This window comes from Echinops telfairi, unplaced genomic scaffold, assembly GCF_000313985.2.
Source record: "Echinops telfairi isolate 266 unplaced genomic scaffold, ASM31398v2 ScPeMD7_22;HRSCAF=79, whole genome shotgun sequence".
In the NCBI taxonomy this organism is placed as follows: domain Eukaryota; kingdom Metazoa; phylum Chordata; class Mammalia; order Afrosoricida; family Tenrecidae; genus Echinops; species Echinops telfairi.
This window is the reverse complement of record NW_022103919.1, coordinates 9,773,564-9,792,931: the sequence shown is the minus strand read 5'-3', so window position 1 is coordinate 9,792,931 and position 19,368 is coordinate 9,773,564. Positions and strand designations below refer to the sequence as shown.

Here is a 19,368-nt window from a genome sequence, read left to right as displayed (position 1 = left end):
GGGGAAACAGGATAGGCCTGGAATGGAACTCACCCCAGGGCTCAACTTTCAGTCAATAACAAGGCCTATCAGGGGAACAATAGCATGAGGAGGTATGCATTCCTTACAACAATCAATCCTGTGTGACCAAAAGGACAGTATTTACCAAAGGACAGCATTCAGAAGGACACTAAAGGAGGACTGGAGCCAGGAAACACAGGGAGGTAGCAGGATAAGAGGTGTTACACTGTGTGGACTGCCACGAATGCGATGAAACCAAAGGTGGGCACATTTTTGAGGATAAAACTGATGATCTGCTCTGTATAGCTTCACCCACTTCCCACTAAAAATTTAAAAATGCATACAACAACAATGAGTTTCTCTTAGAAGGTGCTCAACTCCTTTTTACCAACTGCCCATGATCATAGCGCAAGGTTCAGCGGGCGAATGTGCCCAGCCTATCTCGTGCCCTTGCTGACGTCTCCATACTTTTCTTGACTGAAATCCTCGTTTGCTAGAAAATGTGGCCATACAGGAGAAAGGAAGAAGGGCGTTCAGAGGAAGAAGGTAAGGGGAGAAGGCCAAAAGAAGAGAAAAGAAAGATTGATTGAGATATGGTGGAAGATAAGGAATGTGAGGCTTGTGAAGAGGCTCGTGATGCCGTGCCTGTGGGTGGGTGAGCATCTCTCGGGCGCAGTCAGGCCAGGGCACACCCGGCTCACCTACCTCCATGGGATATGGGGCACTGAACTCCACCTCCGCAAGGTTCCAGGCCGAGCTTCCTGGATGGCTCATTTTCCAGATCTCCTCGTAGACACCAGTGCCATCCCGAGTGTAGAGGGAAAACACCTGCTCATTGCCTCGCTGGAGCTGATAGTAAAACGACAGGCAGCCGGACATGGGCGCTATGGTCCTGGGGGAGATGAGCTGAGCCACCTCCTGGAAGTGCTGGACATAAATCGAGTTCACGTACATGTAGTGACCTGAAAGAATCACAGAAACACAGCATGAGATGTGCCTGGGTATTTTTCGGGGGAAATGGTGGGATTCAAAATCAAATGGGAGTTAGGAAGAGGGAGGCACAGAAGAAGCCGGATTGGCTGTAGGTGAGAGGCTTTCTTTTAGGTGGCCCTTTGCCTCATCTCTTGGGAAAATAACTGGAGAGGTTACCTCAAATCCTAAGGACTTACTTTGCCCTAGTTTTCTATTCTAATTGTCTGGGCTGATGGGCATTGTATTAGTCTGGGTACTTTGGAGAAACAAATCCACGGCGACTCACGTATAAGAGAGAGTTTTATGTAAATAAAAGGTGCATCACGAAAACATCCCAACCCAATGCTGCCCAAGCCCACAAGTCCAACATTAACCCATATGTCTGACACCAATCCACAAAGTCCTCCTCCATCTCACAAAACACATCTAATGATGCCGACTGCAGGAGGAAAGCTGAGTCAGTGAACGTGTAAGCATCTCAGCACTGGCAGGGGTCTCCACACGGCTGCTCCAGCACCCAGGGCTGCATCGGGATAGATCCATGCGGCTTCTCCTTGGGGATGTCTTGTAGGAAGTCAATCTTGCAAGCTGAAGCAGGGAACTGCTAAGGCAGCTGCACCCGATACAACCATCACAAAACAAGAGACCCGAGAGCTAGAAAGGCGAGGCTTCACCACCCATTTATCCCTCCGCCTTTCAACCAGCACCACATGTGATTATCGGCCAGGCTGGCACAATTAACTAACTCAGGCATTTCCTGTAATCAACTCTATGGGTTGATAATTTCTGGCTGTCCCTGGGCTGCAACCTGTCCTGAGATTGGTTGATTTGGCCTGGTGGGAAGCCATTCCCCAGAGTCATTTCCCTGCCCTTCTTATCAACGCGGTTTTCCATTTCATTGAAATGTCTTCCTTACAAGCCCCTGTGATTGTCCTGTGTCCTTTGAGAAGGATCTGTCACAAAAACACTTCTGGATCCCCCCAACCAGCTGCCAAACCTCCTGAGCTAAGGTTTCCCTGCCTTGAGTTGAACTGACCCAGCACATCTGCAAAGATACTTTTCTGATTGGACTTTCACTGTGAAGGCAACCTAATGAGACGAAGGCAAGTGTATCCCTGAGAGAACTTGTCTAAATCCATCCTGTGATCCCAGAGATGTGTTGAAACACGTGTGATTTGGAATAAACCCATGCATGCATGGATTGCCTGGAACCCTATAGCAACGCGGTCTGACTCATCCTCACAGGTGCAGGCAGCCCCCCAGAGGATGCAAAGGGAAAGAGAAGAGAGAAGCAGGAACCTCTTATGAGAACTGTACAAGTCCACCGCTGCCACCCTGAAAGCAGTGACGGGCCTCGAAGCAGGCCAGCAGCAGTGTCAGCGCTGCCGGCAGAAACCTGCGGCTGGGGAGACAGCTAAGAGTGAGAAGAGCAATACTGCTGCATCGGCGAGGAGCAGGGTCAGCTAGTAGCAGAGAGGCCCATGGTAGGAAGGTCTACGTGGCTGAGACGGGATGTGCATGGCCAAGAGGAGGCCTGTCCTGAGGAGGCCAAGAGGTCACTTGCGTGGCCAAGAGGGGGCATGCGCAGCACAGAGAAGGGCCTGCTTGTCTGTTAGCTGAGAGGAGTTGAGAGTGCCAACTGGTACTGAACAGGGCAACTCTGCCCACAGACTGTCTGGTCCTGATCCTGACCCTGAGTTGCACCCTATCACCCTTAATAAACCACTCAGTTCTAAGTGCGGACTGTGACTTGTCGAACCCAGCAGAGAATAGACAGTGTTGTGGGAGGACAGCTGGTATCTGAATGAGTCAAAAGTTGGAGAGCAAAGGTATATTTGACCTCCACCAAGGGGTCAGCGTTGGTCAGCTAGCGATGATCTCTTCTGAAGTTAGAGGATTTCAGGCACTATGAGGTGGTCAGCATTGGGACATCTTAATGTGAGAAAATAAATGTTGAATCTGGGAGCTGGGCACCTGGGGGTTCATTGTATTATGCTCCGTACAGGAAAGGAACCATTCTCTTTGGACTATTCATTGTAGTGAGATACAAACAGAATGTAGACCTACCATCAGTAAAGAGCTTTATGAACTTACACGGATCCAACCATGCAAAGAAAACAGAGCATTGTCCCAGCCTTCCTTTAGGGACAAGACTTATAGTGGCATGCCATCCGTTCTTAAAAAGGATCAGAAGACTCTCCTGTAAGCTCCTTACAACGTACACAGTGGTACCTCAACATGGTTTTCAGTGAAGAAGATATTTAAATTCAAACCAGGTACAGAGTGGCACCTTGTTAGTAGAACACATATTTAAATCAACAATGACTATAAAGTGAGAATTCTAAAAAGATAACTGTGATATCACTTTTGACAAAGCCAAGGAGAACAGTTCCGTAGGGGTTCTGAGACTAAATTTTTTGTGGCAGAATGGGGAAAGCGGTGGCTGGTGGATTTGAACCGACAACCTTAAGGTTAGAAGTTCTGAGGTTAACACCTAACCACAGTACCACCACCAAGCCTTCTTAACGACATAGAACTGCTATGTGGTGTAGCTTTTATAGAATGACCTTTCTACGTACAAGGCCAGAACAATTAGAGCTTAATAGCTTTGCTTTCGTCACCTGGTACTGGTTAATAGTAAACCAGTTCCCTTTAGAAAACTAGCAGTAGGATAATTGGGATGCACATAACCATTCCTAAGGAGCAGCTCCCCTGGAGAAAGACGAGTCTGTCTGCTCCTATCGGGATTTACAGCTTCGGAAGCCCTGGATAGGCCATCATGAGTCAGAGTTGACTTGGTAGCCGTGAGGCTATTCAAACGCTGAACCTTTACTTTAAGCCCAGTCTGTTGCCTGGTGTGCGGTAGGTCTTCAACAAATGGCTGTTGAAGACACGGCTAATGTCTCAGGAAGGCCCTCGCCTCCCCTTGATTGAGGAAAAGATGGACGGATCAAAGCTTTTTCTTAAAAGCAAATTTCCTAAAAGCAGAATGATCTCTCTTGTAGAGACAGTTTTTTCCTAATCATTTCACCGAGTCATGTAACTGAATGAACACGAGTACCAGGAGACCCCATGTGTTTGAGTAGAACTGTCCTCCATCCAGCTCTCAATGGCTGATTGTGCAGAAGCCGATGAATAGGCATTTCTTCCAAGGTGCTTCTGGGTAGACTCAAACACCAACATTTGCTTGGTAGCCGAGCTTGTTAACTAATTACAGCACTCAGGGATTCCAGGCACTGTGCATAAAGCTGGCGGACTCCGATGTTCAGAGGAGTGGTCCAGGGCAGGGATGTGTAAGTGAAGGGAGTAAACAGAGTGATGGACCATTTGCCAGCATTTGAAATTGTCTGAGCAGGTTTCACCAGCAAAGAGAAACAAGAATCTGGCTTCTCTGGTAGAGAACCTCAGTGCACCGGGCCCACATCTCCTGCGTGACCATCAGCTGGCAGTGAGGTGCCAGGGCCCCGTGGTGGAGTCTGTGTTCTAGAACTTACCACTGAGCCAGCAGCCTCTGCTCACAGCTGGTGCGATCCAGCCCAGTGCTGCCAGCTCTTCCCACTGAAGCTCCAACTCCAGGTTTCTACGCCAAACCCAGTGATTTAAAAATAATCTCGCTCCTCCCTTTCTTCCGGCCATAGTTTTTAAACTAAACATACCCATGTGGGAGACAGCAGATGGGATCATGCTTTGTGATTTCTGGGGTGGAAGAACCAGAATGTCATTCCGACTGGACAGAACCAAAGAAACTCCCCTCGATTCTAAGCTCAAGTGCCCACCAAAGCTCTCCTAATGACCAGCCCACCGGTGTTAGTCTGGGTACTTTAGAGAAACAAATCCACAGAAACTCATGTATAAGAGAGAGTTTTATATAAAGGTTAAGTGCACATCAAGAAAACATCCCAACCCAGTGCTGCCCAAGCCCACAAGTCCAACATTAACCCATAGGTCTGACACCAATCCACAAAGTCTTCCTCCATTTCAAAAAACACACGCAATGATGCCGACTGCAGGAGGAAAGCTGAATCAGTGAACGTGTAAGCATCTCAGCACTGGCAGGGGTCTCCACGTGGCTGCTCCAGCACCCAGGGCTGCATCAGGGTTGGTCCCTGCGGCTTCTCCTCGGGGATGTCTTTCAGTAAGTGAGCCTTGCCAGCTGAAGCAGGGAACAGGCTAAGGCAGCTGTACCCTGGTCCGACCATCAGAAAGCAAGAGACCCGAGAAGTCGAAAGGCGAGGCTCACTGAGCCATTTATCCCTCCACCCTTCAATTTAACCCTACGTGTTTATCGGCCAGGTTGGCACAATAAACTAACTACCTCACCACCCTAAGGACCTCAACGACAACACTGTTGTAATAATGTCTTGGATTTGGAAAAGAAATTTCAGGGCATCTCCTGAACTCTGATTTTCACTAAGTCTGGATAGCCAGCATTGTCCAAAGGTTATTCTTGGTTACTGCAGACTTCTTCTGATTCAGCAAGTATCAAAGAAATCATGCAGCCAGTGAACGTCTGTAATTACTGCTTCGTTTATTGAAGACTCATGTGAGTTATCAAAGGCAGAGATGAAACATTTCATCGGTGAAGCAGGATCTCGTGGCCATGGCGACCATTCTGTCTCATAGCTCCCCTAAAGGACAGAGTCGAACCGTCCCTGTGAATGTCCATGACTGCAAAACTTCACAGGATAGAAAGCCTTGTGTTTCTTTCATGGTCAAGTCGAGGGACAGAGAAAAAGAGGAGGACCCTGGGCAAGAGGGACTGACACCACGGCTGTAACCAGGGGCTCAGATGGAACGATTGTGTGATGGCTCAGGACGGGCTGGGCTTGCTCTCTTGTACAGAGGGTCTCACTCTGAGTCAAAGCTGACTCGATGGCACCGAACAGCAACCATAAAAGAGCATCCAGCTCTCCAATGTAACACAGAGGATTCTGGGTAAAGGAAAGCTATCGTACTACGAATTCCGTTCTCAAAGCCATATTATGGGGGGCATGGAAGTGGGCCACTCAGATCTACTTCCAGGGGGTGGGGGGTCAGTCATAGTTACCTGAGTGCCTCCAGCTGCCTCATCTTTGTAGCTATAACCACGTTTATCTCAAGGATAAGCCAGCATGGGCTGCTCCCAGCCTGGGACCCAGCATAGCAGGACTACTAGAACAGGGTGATTCCGCCTGGCATGAGACCACTCAGCAATGCCCACCAGCCTGACCTCTCTTCCTTCACTCGTGTCAGGTTTCCATCCTATGGAGAAGGTGCTCTCTCCCCAGGGAGTCGCTGTGACTGCCATGGGCCTTGGGCACTCTGCCATCCTGCCTTTCTCCTCCATAAACATGTATTAAAATGATATTTTATGACAATTCGGAAACGTCAACCTCACTGCCCTCGGGTTGATGCGGGTGCACAGCAACCCTGTGGTACAGGGAGGAAAGGCCCTGGTGCATTTCCAAGACCGTCACCCGTGATGGGAGTAGAAAGGTCTGGCTTTCATCAGCAGAGCTGCTGGTGGTTTTGAACTGCTGTCAGTTGGGTAGATGGCTACCCAATGAGTAATCACTACACTGCCAGTTCTCTTTCCCTTAGGAGTGCATTGATATAATGATACTCTAACCCAGGCTGGAGTCATTATTAATTATTCATCATTGTTTTTAGGAAGCTATTGTAGGAACCGGATGGGGTACATCTGCTCTGACATACAGGGTCTCTAAGAGTCGACTCCCCAGTACCCAGTAATAAGAGCGACACTCTTTGTTTCTCTTCAGATGCTAAGATGACACACATTCACGACCTCTGAAATACCGTGGCTCCTACCACTGTGGCTCCTACGTCTCCTGGGTGGCCTGGTCCTGGACCTTAGATTGCTCCACAGCATTCCCCCTACCAGCCCTTTTTCCCAACTAGTTCCAGCTGCACGTGTGCTTCCTACAGAATCTACTCTGAACAATTCGGGAAGAGGGAAATCCTCCTTTCAGCATGAGGAGCCTCCCCGGAGATCCCAGGAGAGTCTCGTCAGTCTGGGAGACTTCAGGCATTCCCGTGGAGCTAGTCATTCCTCTTCTCGAGTGCACAGGTGCTGCTGGCTTAGAGCAATTGCTCTCACAGCCTACGTCCTCAGAAACCCATCTTCTGCACAGCTGGCAGGTCTTTGAAAAATGGTTTCTCGCCTGCTGCATGGACAATATTTTAAGCCCTGAATTTGCAACCTAAGGGTCTCATTAACAACTCAAACACCTGACACCAGGCCAAGGGAGCCGCAATCCCATTGCTGATACTAAAAAACACCCGACAAACACAATGTGACCTGCCCAAAGTGAGTCAGAGAGGCTGCTGGGAATAAGACCAGGACTGCTGACACCAAGTCTCCTATGCAACCGCTAGACTAGACCACATTCTGTTGCCCCCTTTCCCTCGGCCTTTCATTTGCTGCCAAAGTTTGCTGCTATTTAGTCACTATCTGGCTCAGACCAAGGATCTCCATGGGAAACAAAAGGTAACCCAAGGTGGCTTTATCACGGCAATGGAACAGATGGGCACAATTCAGCCATCACCCGTCAGGGGTCTGCCCCAGGAGGCCAGGCTGGAGGTCGGACAACTGTCCTGGGTTGCGAGTGTCACCAGGTCCAGGATGCTCTGAGGGAGAGAAGCCAAGGATTGGAGGCATCATTGACATTGTGTGCACCTTTCAAATGGGAATAAAGAAAATTTCCTGGAGTGCTGAGGAAATTATACCTAGTGTTTGAGACTGTGAAAATCTCCTGGACCCAGTTCGAGGAGACTTGACCCACCCTCTCTGGCCCGGAGCTCCCAGAACTCCAGAGAGGTATTGTTGGTCAGTTCTTTCAGGCTGGAGGGGGGAACAGTGCGACTTTCTGCCCTCAGACAGGGTCACAGTCTCAGTCGCTCACGGACGCAGTTCTCCCCTGTCCTGCGGGGTTGCTAGGAGTCGTCATCGACTCAGGGGTTCTTTTAGCTTTTCAGGTGTGACTAGGATGAAACCACATAGACGTTAGGGGGACTGGACCCTGTAATCAGACAAATCCTTAAGGAGGCTTACGACCAAAGAGAATGGTAAAGCATTGAAGCTGGAACTGAACATGAACAAGCCCATGAAAGACGGGCCCCACTCCCTGTCCTTCATTTTGCTGTACTGGGTGGCTTATATGCTATGATACCCGTTTGGCCAATGGTATTTCAAAGGCCAGTAAGGCAGTTAGTTTATTGTGCCAACCTGGCTGATAAACACATGAGGGGTTAATTGAAGGGCGAAGGGATAAATGGCTCGGTGAGCCTCGTCTTTCTGGTTTTTGGGTCTCTTGCTTTGTGATGGTCGTATCAGGGTGCAGCTGCCTTAGCCATTTCCCTGCTTCAGCTGGCAAGGCTCACTTCCTGAAAGACATCCCCAAGGAGAAGCCACATGGACCTACCCCAATGCAGCCCTGGGTGCTGGAGCAGCCGTGTGGAGACCCCTGCCAGCCCTGAGATGCTTAAACATTCACTGATTCGGCTTTCCTCCTGCAGTCAGCATCATTGCATCTGTTTTGTGAGATGGAGGAGGACTTTGTGGATTGGTATTGGACATATGGGTTAATAGGTTAATGTTGGACTTGTGGACTTGGGCAGCACTGGGTTGGGATGTTTTCCTGATGTGCACTTACCCTTGATATAAAACTCTCTTTTATATGTGAGTTTCTGTGGATTTGTTTCTCTAAAGTACTCAGATTAACACAGCCAGCGTGGTCACCCATGGTCTTAGCAGAGGCCCCACACGAAGGCAGACAAGGAGGAAATGCCTGGTGATGTACTGATCCACCCTCCCTCATGAGCCCTTGATAGTTTATAAATTGGTATTTTGTCATATCTTGCCCTGTCCGATGTCTCCCTTCACCCACTTTTCGGTACCTAGACTTTTCATGTGGGCCTGGGGGTTCTTGGTAGTCAGCCATTTTCTCTTGGATTGGGAAAGAAATAAAAAACTTTGAGGGCAGTCCCTGAAGTTTAATTGTCACTCTGGCTAACCAGCCTTCTTCAAAGATTGCCGCTGGCTTGGTCAAGTACCAAAGGCTTCCTCTGACTCGGTGTCAGACCCATCGTCTACCTGTGTCCTCTATTTGCATTTTCAGCACCCAGGTCACTGGTTGGCTGGACCAGCTATCTTCCCAGAAAATGGGGAAACTTGGGCTGGTGAGCCCCATGCCTGAGGGTCCCATCCACTACTCTGCTGCCCTTGCAAGGAGACAGCACTCCCAAACAGCAAGTCGTTGTGCCCAAGGCCCAGTCCTTGAATCTGGGAGTTGTTTTTACGACTCGTAGAGCATACGGGTTTGGATAGTGTTTACTTTAACATTGGCAAACAGCTTCCAAAGAAGACATTAAGGTAAATGAACATTAGCTAGGGCTTCTAGTCTCTGTTGAGACCCTAACATGAAGAACAATATCAGTTCCAAACTTCATTCACTGCCATCGGGTTGACTCCGACTCACGGTGACCCAGTCACCTTTATAGCCTGTCCAGCTGTCGGTGACCCAGTCACTGCTATAGCCCGTCCAGTCACCGCTATAGCCCGTCCAACTCACAGTGACCCAGTCACCGCTATAGCCCATCCAACTCACAGTGACCCAGTCACCGCTATAGCCCGTCCAACTCACGGTGACCCAGTCACTGCTATAGATCGTCCAACTCACGGTGACCCAGTCACTGCTATAGATCGTCCAACTCACGGTGACCCAGTCACTGCTATAGATCGTCCAACTCACGGTGACCTCTAGTGGTTTAGAGTAGAACTGTGCTCCTTAGCGTTTTCATGACATGACCTTTTGGGATGAGATCACTAGGCCTATATTCCGAGGTACCTGTCTTGGAAGGTGCCCCTGGGTGGGTTTGAACCGCTGTCCTTCCAATGAGTAATTCAGTGCATAACTGTTTGTGCCATTACTAACTACTAATGGGTGACCAAAGCCCAAAGCCCTCTGCCCACCCAAACACCCCCTTGTCATCAAGTGGATTCTGGCTCATGGTGACCCTCTAGGGCAGCGTAGAACTGCCCCATAAAGTTCTCAAGGCGGTCTTCTCTATGGAAGCAGACTGACATACTTAATCCCCCAACTTCCAATTCTAGCTGACTGCTGTAACCACTGCGTCACAAGGGCTCCTTCACGAATGACCAGTGCCCCCATGTTCTAAAGATTGGCACGCCTGGCCATCAATAGATCAGAACATGCTAAGCGCTGGCACCAGGCAACTACAACAGCTCTGGCGATTCCAGTCCACCTCGTACCGTCAGTATGCACAGAAGAGAAGGCCAGAGATGGATCCGAGATCACAAATGGGTTTCTTTGAAGAGAGTTGTCATGGAGCTGGCCTACTATGTGTTTCAGTGGACCTCCCAAGGGAAGGGGAGGGGAGTGCTTCACCTTTCTTATTTTGATCCAAGGGTGAGGGCTGCATGGAGCCACTTGTGGATGGGGTGGAGGAGAGAAACTGCCGTCTAAGCGAATCCCCCCTGCACACTTGCAGAAACACCCACGCTGTGACATTGCCTGGGTGGGGCCCTGGGAGCACATTACACAGTGGGCTGCTAACTGCACAAGCAGCTGCTTAAACCACCAGTAGCTCCAAGGGGGAAAGACCAAGACAACAAACAAAACCCAAGGGGTTCTACTCCCATAACGAGTTCCCATCTTGGAAACCCACAGAGGGCATTCTGCCCTGCCTTGTAGTGCTGCTGGGAGTTGGAATCAACTTCACCACAGCGAATGTGTGTTGTTTTTGGTGAGATTGCCCTGAGCTTCCAGAGAGGGATGGGCAGAGATCTTGGGAGAACTTGATTGCTGATATCTAGAATTCCCGGGGCACAGAGGCTGGGGTTGGACTCTGAGCTGCAAAGACAAGGAGCTTACTGTATATTCTTGTAGGAGCAGAGTGGAACGAAATGTTTTCGTTGATGGAGATAAAATATTGATTTTTCTCCTAGATGCAATGGGCAATGTAGCAGGTATTTAGAGGGTGAGAATGTTTGGAAAGGATTCTTATTAAGAAAACAGCTGCTAAGGCAGTAACTCCCATGGAAAGGGGTGGGTGAGGGATACTATTAATCGTAGGAGCTAAAAGGAATGTATTTGGGGCAAATAGGGTTTCCATGGTAGAACTCCTGCCTTCCCTTTGGGGGACCTGGACTTGATTCCCACCAACGCACCTCAGTCACAGCCACCACCTGTCTGTCAGTGGAGTCTTGCATGCTGTTAGGATGCTGAGCAGACGTTAGGATGTTGTTAGGATGCAGAGCTTTTAGGTTAAGATGGACTAGAAAGAAAGGTCAGTTGGCAATCGGCTTCTGAAAGTTGGCCAACGAGAACCAGATCAGAATGGTGTGATCTTGAGGACAGTGCAGGACTGGGCAGTGTTTTGTTCTCTTGTCCATGGGGGTCTCCCTGAGTCATGGGTTGCCATGAATCCAGGGTTGGCTCAACATCAACAACATCAACAACATCAGTCAAAGAGCGCATCATCCCTATCCTGAACAAGTGAAATGGGATTCCCCATTCTTCATGAGAGAAAGGGTCAGCATTTGGCCATGTGAGGCACCAGCTTCTGATCAAACTAGTGTAGCAGACTGGACTTTTTATCTCCTCCCCTTTCCTTCTTGTTTCATCCTTCATCTATTACTCTTTTCCTGACCCTGGAGGGGCTACAGACAGCATGAGCTGGGTACAGAAATAGGAAAGAACAAAACACAAAGCCTCCTGGATCCTGCTGCTCTGTGGTCTGGTCTGGGAAAAGATTTTGAACTGGATGAGACACTGGAGTTTTGACTTGTTTGAACTTAATCCCTCAAAATGTTTGTTAATACCTGAAACTGTCTGGAAGGCTTCAAAGTCATCCAAGGGCAGGGGAAGAAGATCCAGCAGAGTTTGCATAAAGGCAATGGTCAAAAATAATGCTAATGAGAAAGCCGCTTCCAGCTTGCAGCCTACTGAGCGCTTATGCGATGAACTAAGCAGATCAATGTCAAGAGTAAATGAATAATAGGTGCTGCTGAGATGACCCTTAAGCTCAATCCAAACCCAAGTGAGAAAACAGAGTCAGGAGCTCTGGAAGGATGAGCCATCCATTTCATGGTCTTTGAAGACAAAATATAAGTCTGGCTCTATTGTGGGTTTGAAACCTTGTCCAGCTCCTTCTTAATGCCACCCTAAACAGGTTTGATTGCAAAGCTCTGCACAGAGGAATGATTGCCCTCATTATTTCCCTAGCAACGACCGTCTTTTGGCTGCGGCCTATAGAAAACAGCAGCGATCTGAGTCATCAGTAGGTTACCTCCTGAAAGATCTTGCTTCACTTCATAAAACTTTAACAATGGAAGAAAAGTCCCCTACATGATGAATCAGAGCTGTGTCAGAGAAACAGGATGGAGATCACATCATCTCCAGTACTCCAAAGATGTCCCACCATGCTTCTTATCCCTCTATTAACCACTTCCTGCATTAGGCAAGAATTTGGGGATATATGGCTCATTTGAGAAACAAGCAAAAGGATTTATTTAATACAAACTGTCAAAAACACACAGTCAAATGAAAGAGAAATCATATTCATGTCCTATTTTTTATATAGAACATTCACCTTGTGCTTTCATAAAACACAATAACCTGAGCCCTTGGAAGACTTCCCTTAAGTCTTGGGAGTTCTGAAGTTCCTCGCCAGGCACCCAGCTTCGTTTCCCCCTGCTGTTTTTTTCCCCTTCAGTTTTTACCTGAGAGCAAAGGCATATGCTGCTTCTGGCATGTGGTAGCTATGTAATTTCATGTCAACTCGATAAATAGGGCTGTAGGGGTGGAGTCTAGCCTGTCCATGATGCCTGATGATGCCTCCTTGTGCATGTGGCCTTCGCACAAGGAGGATTCTGGGAACCTCCTCTCTTTCCCCTGGAGGTGGGGCACACGGTCTCTCTGCTTCACTCTCCTGCTGTTGGAACACTTGAGGAGCCACATGGAGACCTGCGCCAGCGCTGAGATGCTTCTCCGCCACTGGATCCACATGGTTTTTTACCCCTGACCTGTGACCTTCCAGCATTCAGCATCATCGCAGGTGCTGCGTGAGTCTGAAGAGGAATTTATGGACTAGTATCAGACATATGGGCTAATATCAGATTGATGGACTTGATCTGGACTGGGCTGAGATGTTTTCTCAATATACAATTCTGTTTGATATAAAGCTCTCTCTTACACAAGCATGAGTGCCTCTGGATTTGTTTCTCTAGTCAACCCAGCCTAACACAGGGTATAAGGATGAACATGAGATGCATTTATAAGATCAAGTCTGTGGCTGCAGGCAGACATTGAATCATTAACTCGTTGCCACCCGAATGGGGAGAGCCTGGGAAAGACGAATATACCCAGTAAAAGGCATATGTACTTGGTAAGGCACCTTCTCTCTTCTTCAACATGTTGGTTCCATCATCCCCACTCCCAAGAGTTTTATGGTCAAATCTGTGACCTCTATGGGTACAGAGATTTTCAAATAAAATATTTTGAATCTGTAGATGTGTATATGTGTGTGTGTATTCCCTGTCTTATATAGGGAAAACTCATACACAGAACTCCTGTCATAAGGAGTGGAATGAGTATGAGTGTGCATGAGTGAGTGTGTGTGTGTGTACATTGGGTGGAGATGAGCTGCTGGCTAATGAACAAGCAAAACATTAATCTAAAGGCTAAAAAGCAATCAGTAAAACAGCAGAGAAGAGTTGATAGAAACCATCTAGGCTCATAATTATAAGTAGAGACATCACCTGGGACATGGGGACTACTTCACCATCATTCAACTTCTGGAGTTCTCAATTGCTGTTCAATCATCCATTAAGCCATCCATTCTCATACCTCTACACCTTTGCATATGCTGTATGTAACTTTCCCTTATTCACCTGACCCAAGTCCATTCACTGGTCAACTCCCAGTTCTGATCATACTTCCTCTAGAAAACCTTTTAATGCCCTAAGTCATTAAAGACTTTTCACTTTTCTGTGGTCTTATATCACTGATTTCATCGTTTTGCATTGAACTACTTGTTCATATTGCATTTCAGTACTCAGGTAATTTGAGAAATGCCGCAATCTACGTTAACACATGCTATATGGAAGGAAGAAGTGCTTGGAAGAAGCGCAACCAGAATGCTCCTTAGAAATGGGTTGGGGAGCCTTGTCTCACACACGCCGGACATGTTATCGAGAGCGGTGAATCCCTGGAAAAGGACACAATGCTTGGTAAAGTGGAGGGTCAGGGAAAAATAGGACGATTAGTGACATGATGGATTGATACAGTGGTTGTAAGCATGGACTCAAACATAACTATTGTGAGCATGGCATAGGACCAGGCAGGGTTTTGTTCTGTTGAACATAGGGTTGCTATGAATTGGAACTGACTCCATTACTAACAACCACAACAATATTGAAGAACCCAAAAAATCAGTGGTTCAAACCCACCAGCTGCTTTGTTGGTGCAAGTTGAGGCTGTCTGCCTCTGTAAGGGTTTACAGCCTCCTCTACTCTGGCCCATGGGGTTGCTATGAGTTTGAATCAACTCCATGGCACTGGGCGGGGTTTCTAGAAGGCTCTGAGAAATTCTGAAGAAATCTGTTTAGTCTTCTTTAACTCAAAGTTTCTCCAGCTTATTTGACCACAGACTCCTTTTCTTTCCCTAAAATCAAGATTATTTTGCTCAAGAACAAGTATTCCAGGGAATCCTGTCTGGGGAGTGCTGACTCCTGTGATCTCTTTGGTCAGTGACTGTTTTTGTATCAATAGGCTTAGCATCTCAAAAGTGCTTAGTTACAGGAATGGTCAGTGCCATTTTGCTCACCCTAGCCAAAAGATGGAAACAATCACCAAAAGATAACTAAACTAAAGGTGGTATATCTATGTAATGGAGTAATAGCCAGCCATAACAAGACATGAAGTTCTAATTATACATGCCACACGGACGAACCTTGAAAACAGTAGGCTCTGTGAACTCTAGCAGACACAAAAGATCAAATATTGGGTCATCCTTCTAATAGGAAATCTCTAGAACAAGTAAGGGAATAGAAACAAGGAAGACTGGTGGTTACCAGTGTCTGGGGAGAGGGAGAAATGGGGTGTTATTGCTGAAAAGGCACTCAGTTTCTGTCTGGGATGATGAGACGCTTGGGGAAGGAGAGAGTGGTGATGCTTACACAGCCTGGTGAAAGCCATTCTTGTCCCTGAATTGTACACTTCAATAGTTTGTGTTATATAACTCTTGCCACAATAACGTTTTAAAAAATAAACTAAAAAAAAAGGACTGAGGGTGTTTGTGAATAAGTGAATAAATAAGTAGGTAAAGAGTGAATACGTGAAGGCTCGCCATCTGATGGTCAGGTCCAAACTGGGTCAATAAACAGGAGCTAACAATAGGTACAACGAAGAAGAAAAGGTTCTAGAATTGAATGGGGTGACAATTGTACCATTCTTTTTGATATGATTGAATTGTACGCCAGGTAGAGAGAGTGCTAATAAAACTGTTAAAAACACAAAAACCAAAAATAAAAGAGGAGCCTGTGGCTTGCTGGAAGGAGGGGCTGGACAGTCTCCTCAGATTTCTTCCCTTCAGACTGAGGGTCAGCCAGCTCTTTAACCCTCAGGCCGACCTCAGAGGACTAAGAAATGCTTCTGCACAAACCGACCTACCATTGTGAGTTGTCTTTGAATGGCTGAGAAAGAAGGAAACTAGAGGATGCCCAGCTTGGAGATAGCAAGAGAGGCAGAGAGAGAGATAGTGCCTAGTCTCGCTCTGCCTAATAAGAAATAACAACTGTTCTTCCTTCTGACTACGGCGTGGAGCCTATCCCTGTTCTACTCAGGATATTAGACAAATAAGGTCCTCTCTTTCCTATTCTTTGGACCTTCTGGTCCCACCCCCAGTTCCAGATGCAAGGTACTTCTAAGTACTCAGGAAAGACCCAAAAGATGTTTCAAAATAGGCTTCCATAGGTGGCAGATTTGGATATTTTGGTACCAAACATTTAATAAAACCAAACCAACTGCCATCCAGTCACGACTCGAGGCATTTCTGAGGCTGTCAATCTGAAGAGAAGACAGCCCCGTCTTTTCCCCTTGAAGCTACCGGTAGTTTGTGCCACCAACCTCGTGGTTAGGAGTGCTGTCGGTGCATTCAGCAAGGAGGGGCATAAGACATTTGGCTCAAAGGCATCTTAGAAATCATCGAATTCAGAGTCCTCAATTTGCAAACAGGCAAATGGAAATCCTGAGAGGCAGCTGGGGTATTCCAGCGAGCTGACCAATTAGTAGGCCTGGGCACAGGCATCCTGACTTCTAGGCTGGCACTCTTCCCACCTCTTGCTGACACAAATAGGGTCAGTGTTCTATTGTCACAAGCAAGAGTGCTAAAGACTAGGGTTGATGGGCTCTTCCCAGGATGAACTGCATTCAGTTAACATGGGCAAATGAATATGAAAGAGTCAAATGTATGACTGAATGGTGACCCGCAGATCAGTTGCCCGGCCCATGAACTACACCTTCTCCCCAGCCAGCCGGTCCTTGCCGTCATCGAAGGTGCAAAAAATTACACGTATCGAATAAGTCATCCGTAGATCATGATATTAGGTACCCAGAGGGCTGGACTTAGGAGCTGACTTTTAAATGAATTAGGAAAAGGAATCTAATACCTCCTCATACTTTAGTGTGTATCCCTGTTTCGTCCTAGAGTTACTGCCTTTCTGATGCACCGGTCGTTCGAGTTCCTCTTCGCTCCTTGTGCTAGATTCATAAGACATAACAGAAAAAACGACCTCAAAATTAGCCTGCTTCTACAAATTAAAGGAACGGTCTCCTGGCTTTTCTTTCCCATAACCCTGCGCGGCTGTGAGTTACCCTATTCATCTATACAAAGGGATCACAAAGTATTGGCATGCTGTTGTTCGGAGTTAACCAAGTTGTCTTTTGAAATGCACATGCAGACTCAGGAGCTAGTTATTCAAAGAGTGTCATGTGTGGTTCCTACAGTGGCCGCAAGTGGAGATGGGCTATGCGTCTTTCGGGTTGAGATCTGGCACACATGTATGGAAACCCCAATTGTTTGCCATTCCCCAAAGAGAGAAATGTTACTTTCAGAAGAACCAAGTATAAATGTTTTGCTTCCCCCAGTCTCAGATCCTTTTGTATATAGAGATCTGGTTTCTGGGGACATTCTTTTGTCTTCTGGCTTTTATTCTTTGGTCCTCTATCTTCTGAGGTCATCACCACTAGATCAAGACCAAGTCGTTTAAATACACTCTTCGGAAAGCATCGCCCTGGGCTGGAAGACCTCCAGTGGAGTCCCAAAGATGAAGTTTCTTTCCTGGAATTCAAAATGTTTTAGAACTTGACCCTTGACGGCTTCCTTAGCCACAGCTCTGTCTTCTCAACCTTGTCATTACCACCATTGCTCCAGCCTTCCCCTGCCTCTGACTCTCAAAACCAAACCTATCTCTCCATTATAGTCTCTTTCTTTTTGCCACGTCTTCTAGAATCTCTAACAGTAAGTGATTGTACTCGGTTTTGATCTGTCTCTGCATTCTTCGTGCCCTGTCGGTAATAGTCTTATAGCACTTGACACAAATAAAAAGACCCAACCCACTGCCATCAGGTTTATTTCAACCCATAGTGAGCCCAGAGGGCGGAGTGAAACAGCTCCTTAGTATTTGGGAAGCTGTATATCTATATGGGAGTAGACAGTCTCACCTTTCTCCTCAAAAGCAGCTGGTGGGTACATTTGCTTGTGGTAAAAGTGTCTTTCCTTTTCTTGACATTATACTCCTCAAAGCTAGGCAGGGCGCATAAGGCAGTTGACACTTTATTTTTCATTTCTCCCATCATACATTGCACGGGGCCAAAGGAGTGAACCTGTAAGATCTAGAGCTGAGCTTCAACGATAAAGTTCCAGAGGACTCCACTCTTTAGAGATGTAGCTGCTTCTAAGTATTTCATTCTAAGGAGCCTGGATATGCTAAGAAAAGAGAGGAAGTGTAAACGTTGCAAAGAAGTTGGCCAACTGGATCTGACCTGCACCTATGTATCGCTTTTGGAAGATATTCAAAATTTGGGAGGAAACATCACAAGAAAACCTCAAATTCCCAATCAGCGTGCAAAATCAAGCATCCCAGGCTTGCATCCTCACACACTCTCACTGCGATCGAGTCAATGCTGATTCACGGTCCCCTCCTTGTCAGTGTCTGGGGCTGTAACTGTTTACAGGAGTAGAAAGCCCCATCTTGCTTCCTTGGAACTGCTGGTGGTTTCAAACTGCTGACCATGAGGATTGCAGCCCAACGTGTAGCCACGACACTACCAGCTCTCTTGCGTTCTCACATGGCAACAAGTAATTGAAGCTGAATTGTCTGACTATTCCCTTTGCACAGAGCTTTATTTGCTCATAGTCCTCACCCAATCCACCCCGCTTGCTTATCCAATCTACCCAAATGCTGTAGGGAGTTGAACTGAAGCTCTGCAGGTGAGCGCAATAGGAGTAAGGAGGAAAATAAAGGCAGGAATAAAACTGTCCGGAGGCAAGATAAGCTCAAGATGGGGCACTTTTGAAAGAAAAGAAATAAGCTTAGAGACCTGGCTGAAAATACCCAGATGTACACAAATTATAGTGAATTAGGAAAACGATGAAGGGTCATAAAAAGCTGCCATGACTTCGGATTGAGGACATGCTGTCACCCTCGGGGGTTTAATGGCACTGAATGGCTCATCTCAGTGTTCACATGGCAAGAGATCAAAAGAGGACAAAGTGACTGTTTTCAGCAGAACCGAAAGTTCTTTTCTTGCTCTTACGGAAAAGTCAGCATCAGCGTCTTCTTACGGCTCAACAAGACCTGGAGTTAAGGACTTGTAACAGCGGAGGCTCGGGGTGGGGTGGGGAGGGGAGAACTTGGCTTTTGGCTGCTAACCATAAGGTCAACAGCTCAAAACCACCAGCCACTCAACAGGAGAAAGATTTTCTACCCTCAAGCGGGCCATTCTACTTTCTCCTAGAGCAGTGGTTCTCAGCCTTCCTAATGTTGCAAACTTTTAATACAGTTCCTCATGTTGTGGTGGCCCCTAATCATAACATTATTTTTGTTGCTACTTCCTAACTGTAATTTTGCTACTGTTACGAATCATCATGCAAATAGCTGGTATGCGGGATGTATTTTCATTGCTACAAATTGAACATGGTTCAAGCATAGTGATTAATCACAAAACAATATGTAATTATGTATTATGAACTATTTAGATGTTTTCCAATGGTCTTAGGCGACCCCTATGACAGGGTCTTTCGAACCCCCAAAGGGGTCCCAACCCACAGGTTGAGAACCGCTGTCTTGCAGGGTCATTATGAGTCAGAATCC

The 19,368-nt window shown here is 47.1% G+C and overlaps 1 protein-coding gene across 1 annotated transcript in view; it reads right to left on the bottom strand.

The window, feature by feature from the left end:
* MAMDC2 (MAM domain containing 2) overlaps window positions 1-19,368 on the bottom strand; it is a 207,238-nt gene that overhangs the window by 101,173 nt on the left and 86,697 nt on the right. Inside the window, exon 6 of the mRNA XM_004713825.2 lies at window positions 706-962. Coding sequence (XP_004713882.1) covers window positions 706-962 — 257 coding nt within the window. The remainder of the gene's footprint in view (window positions 1-705; window positions 963-19,368) is intronic.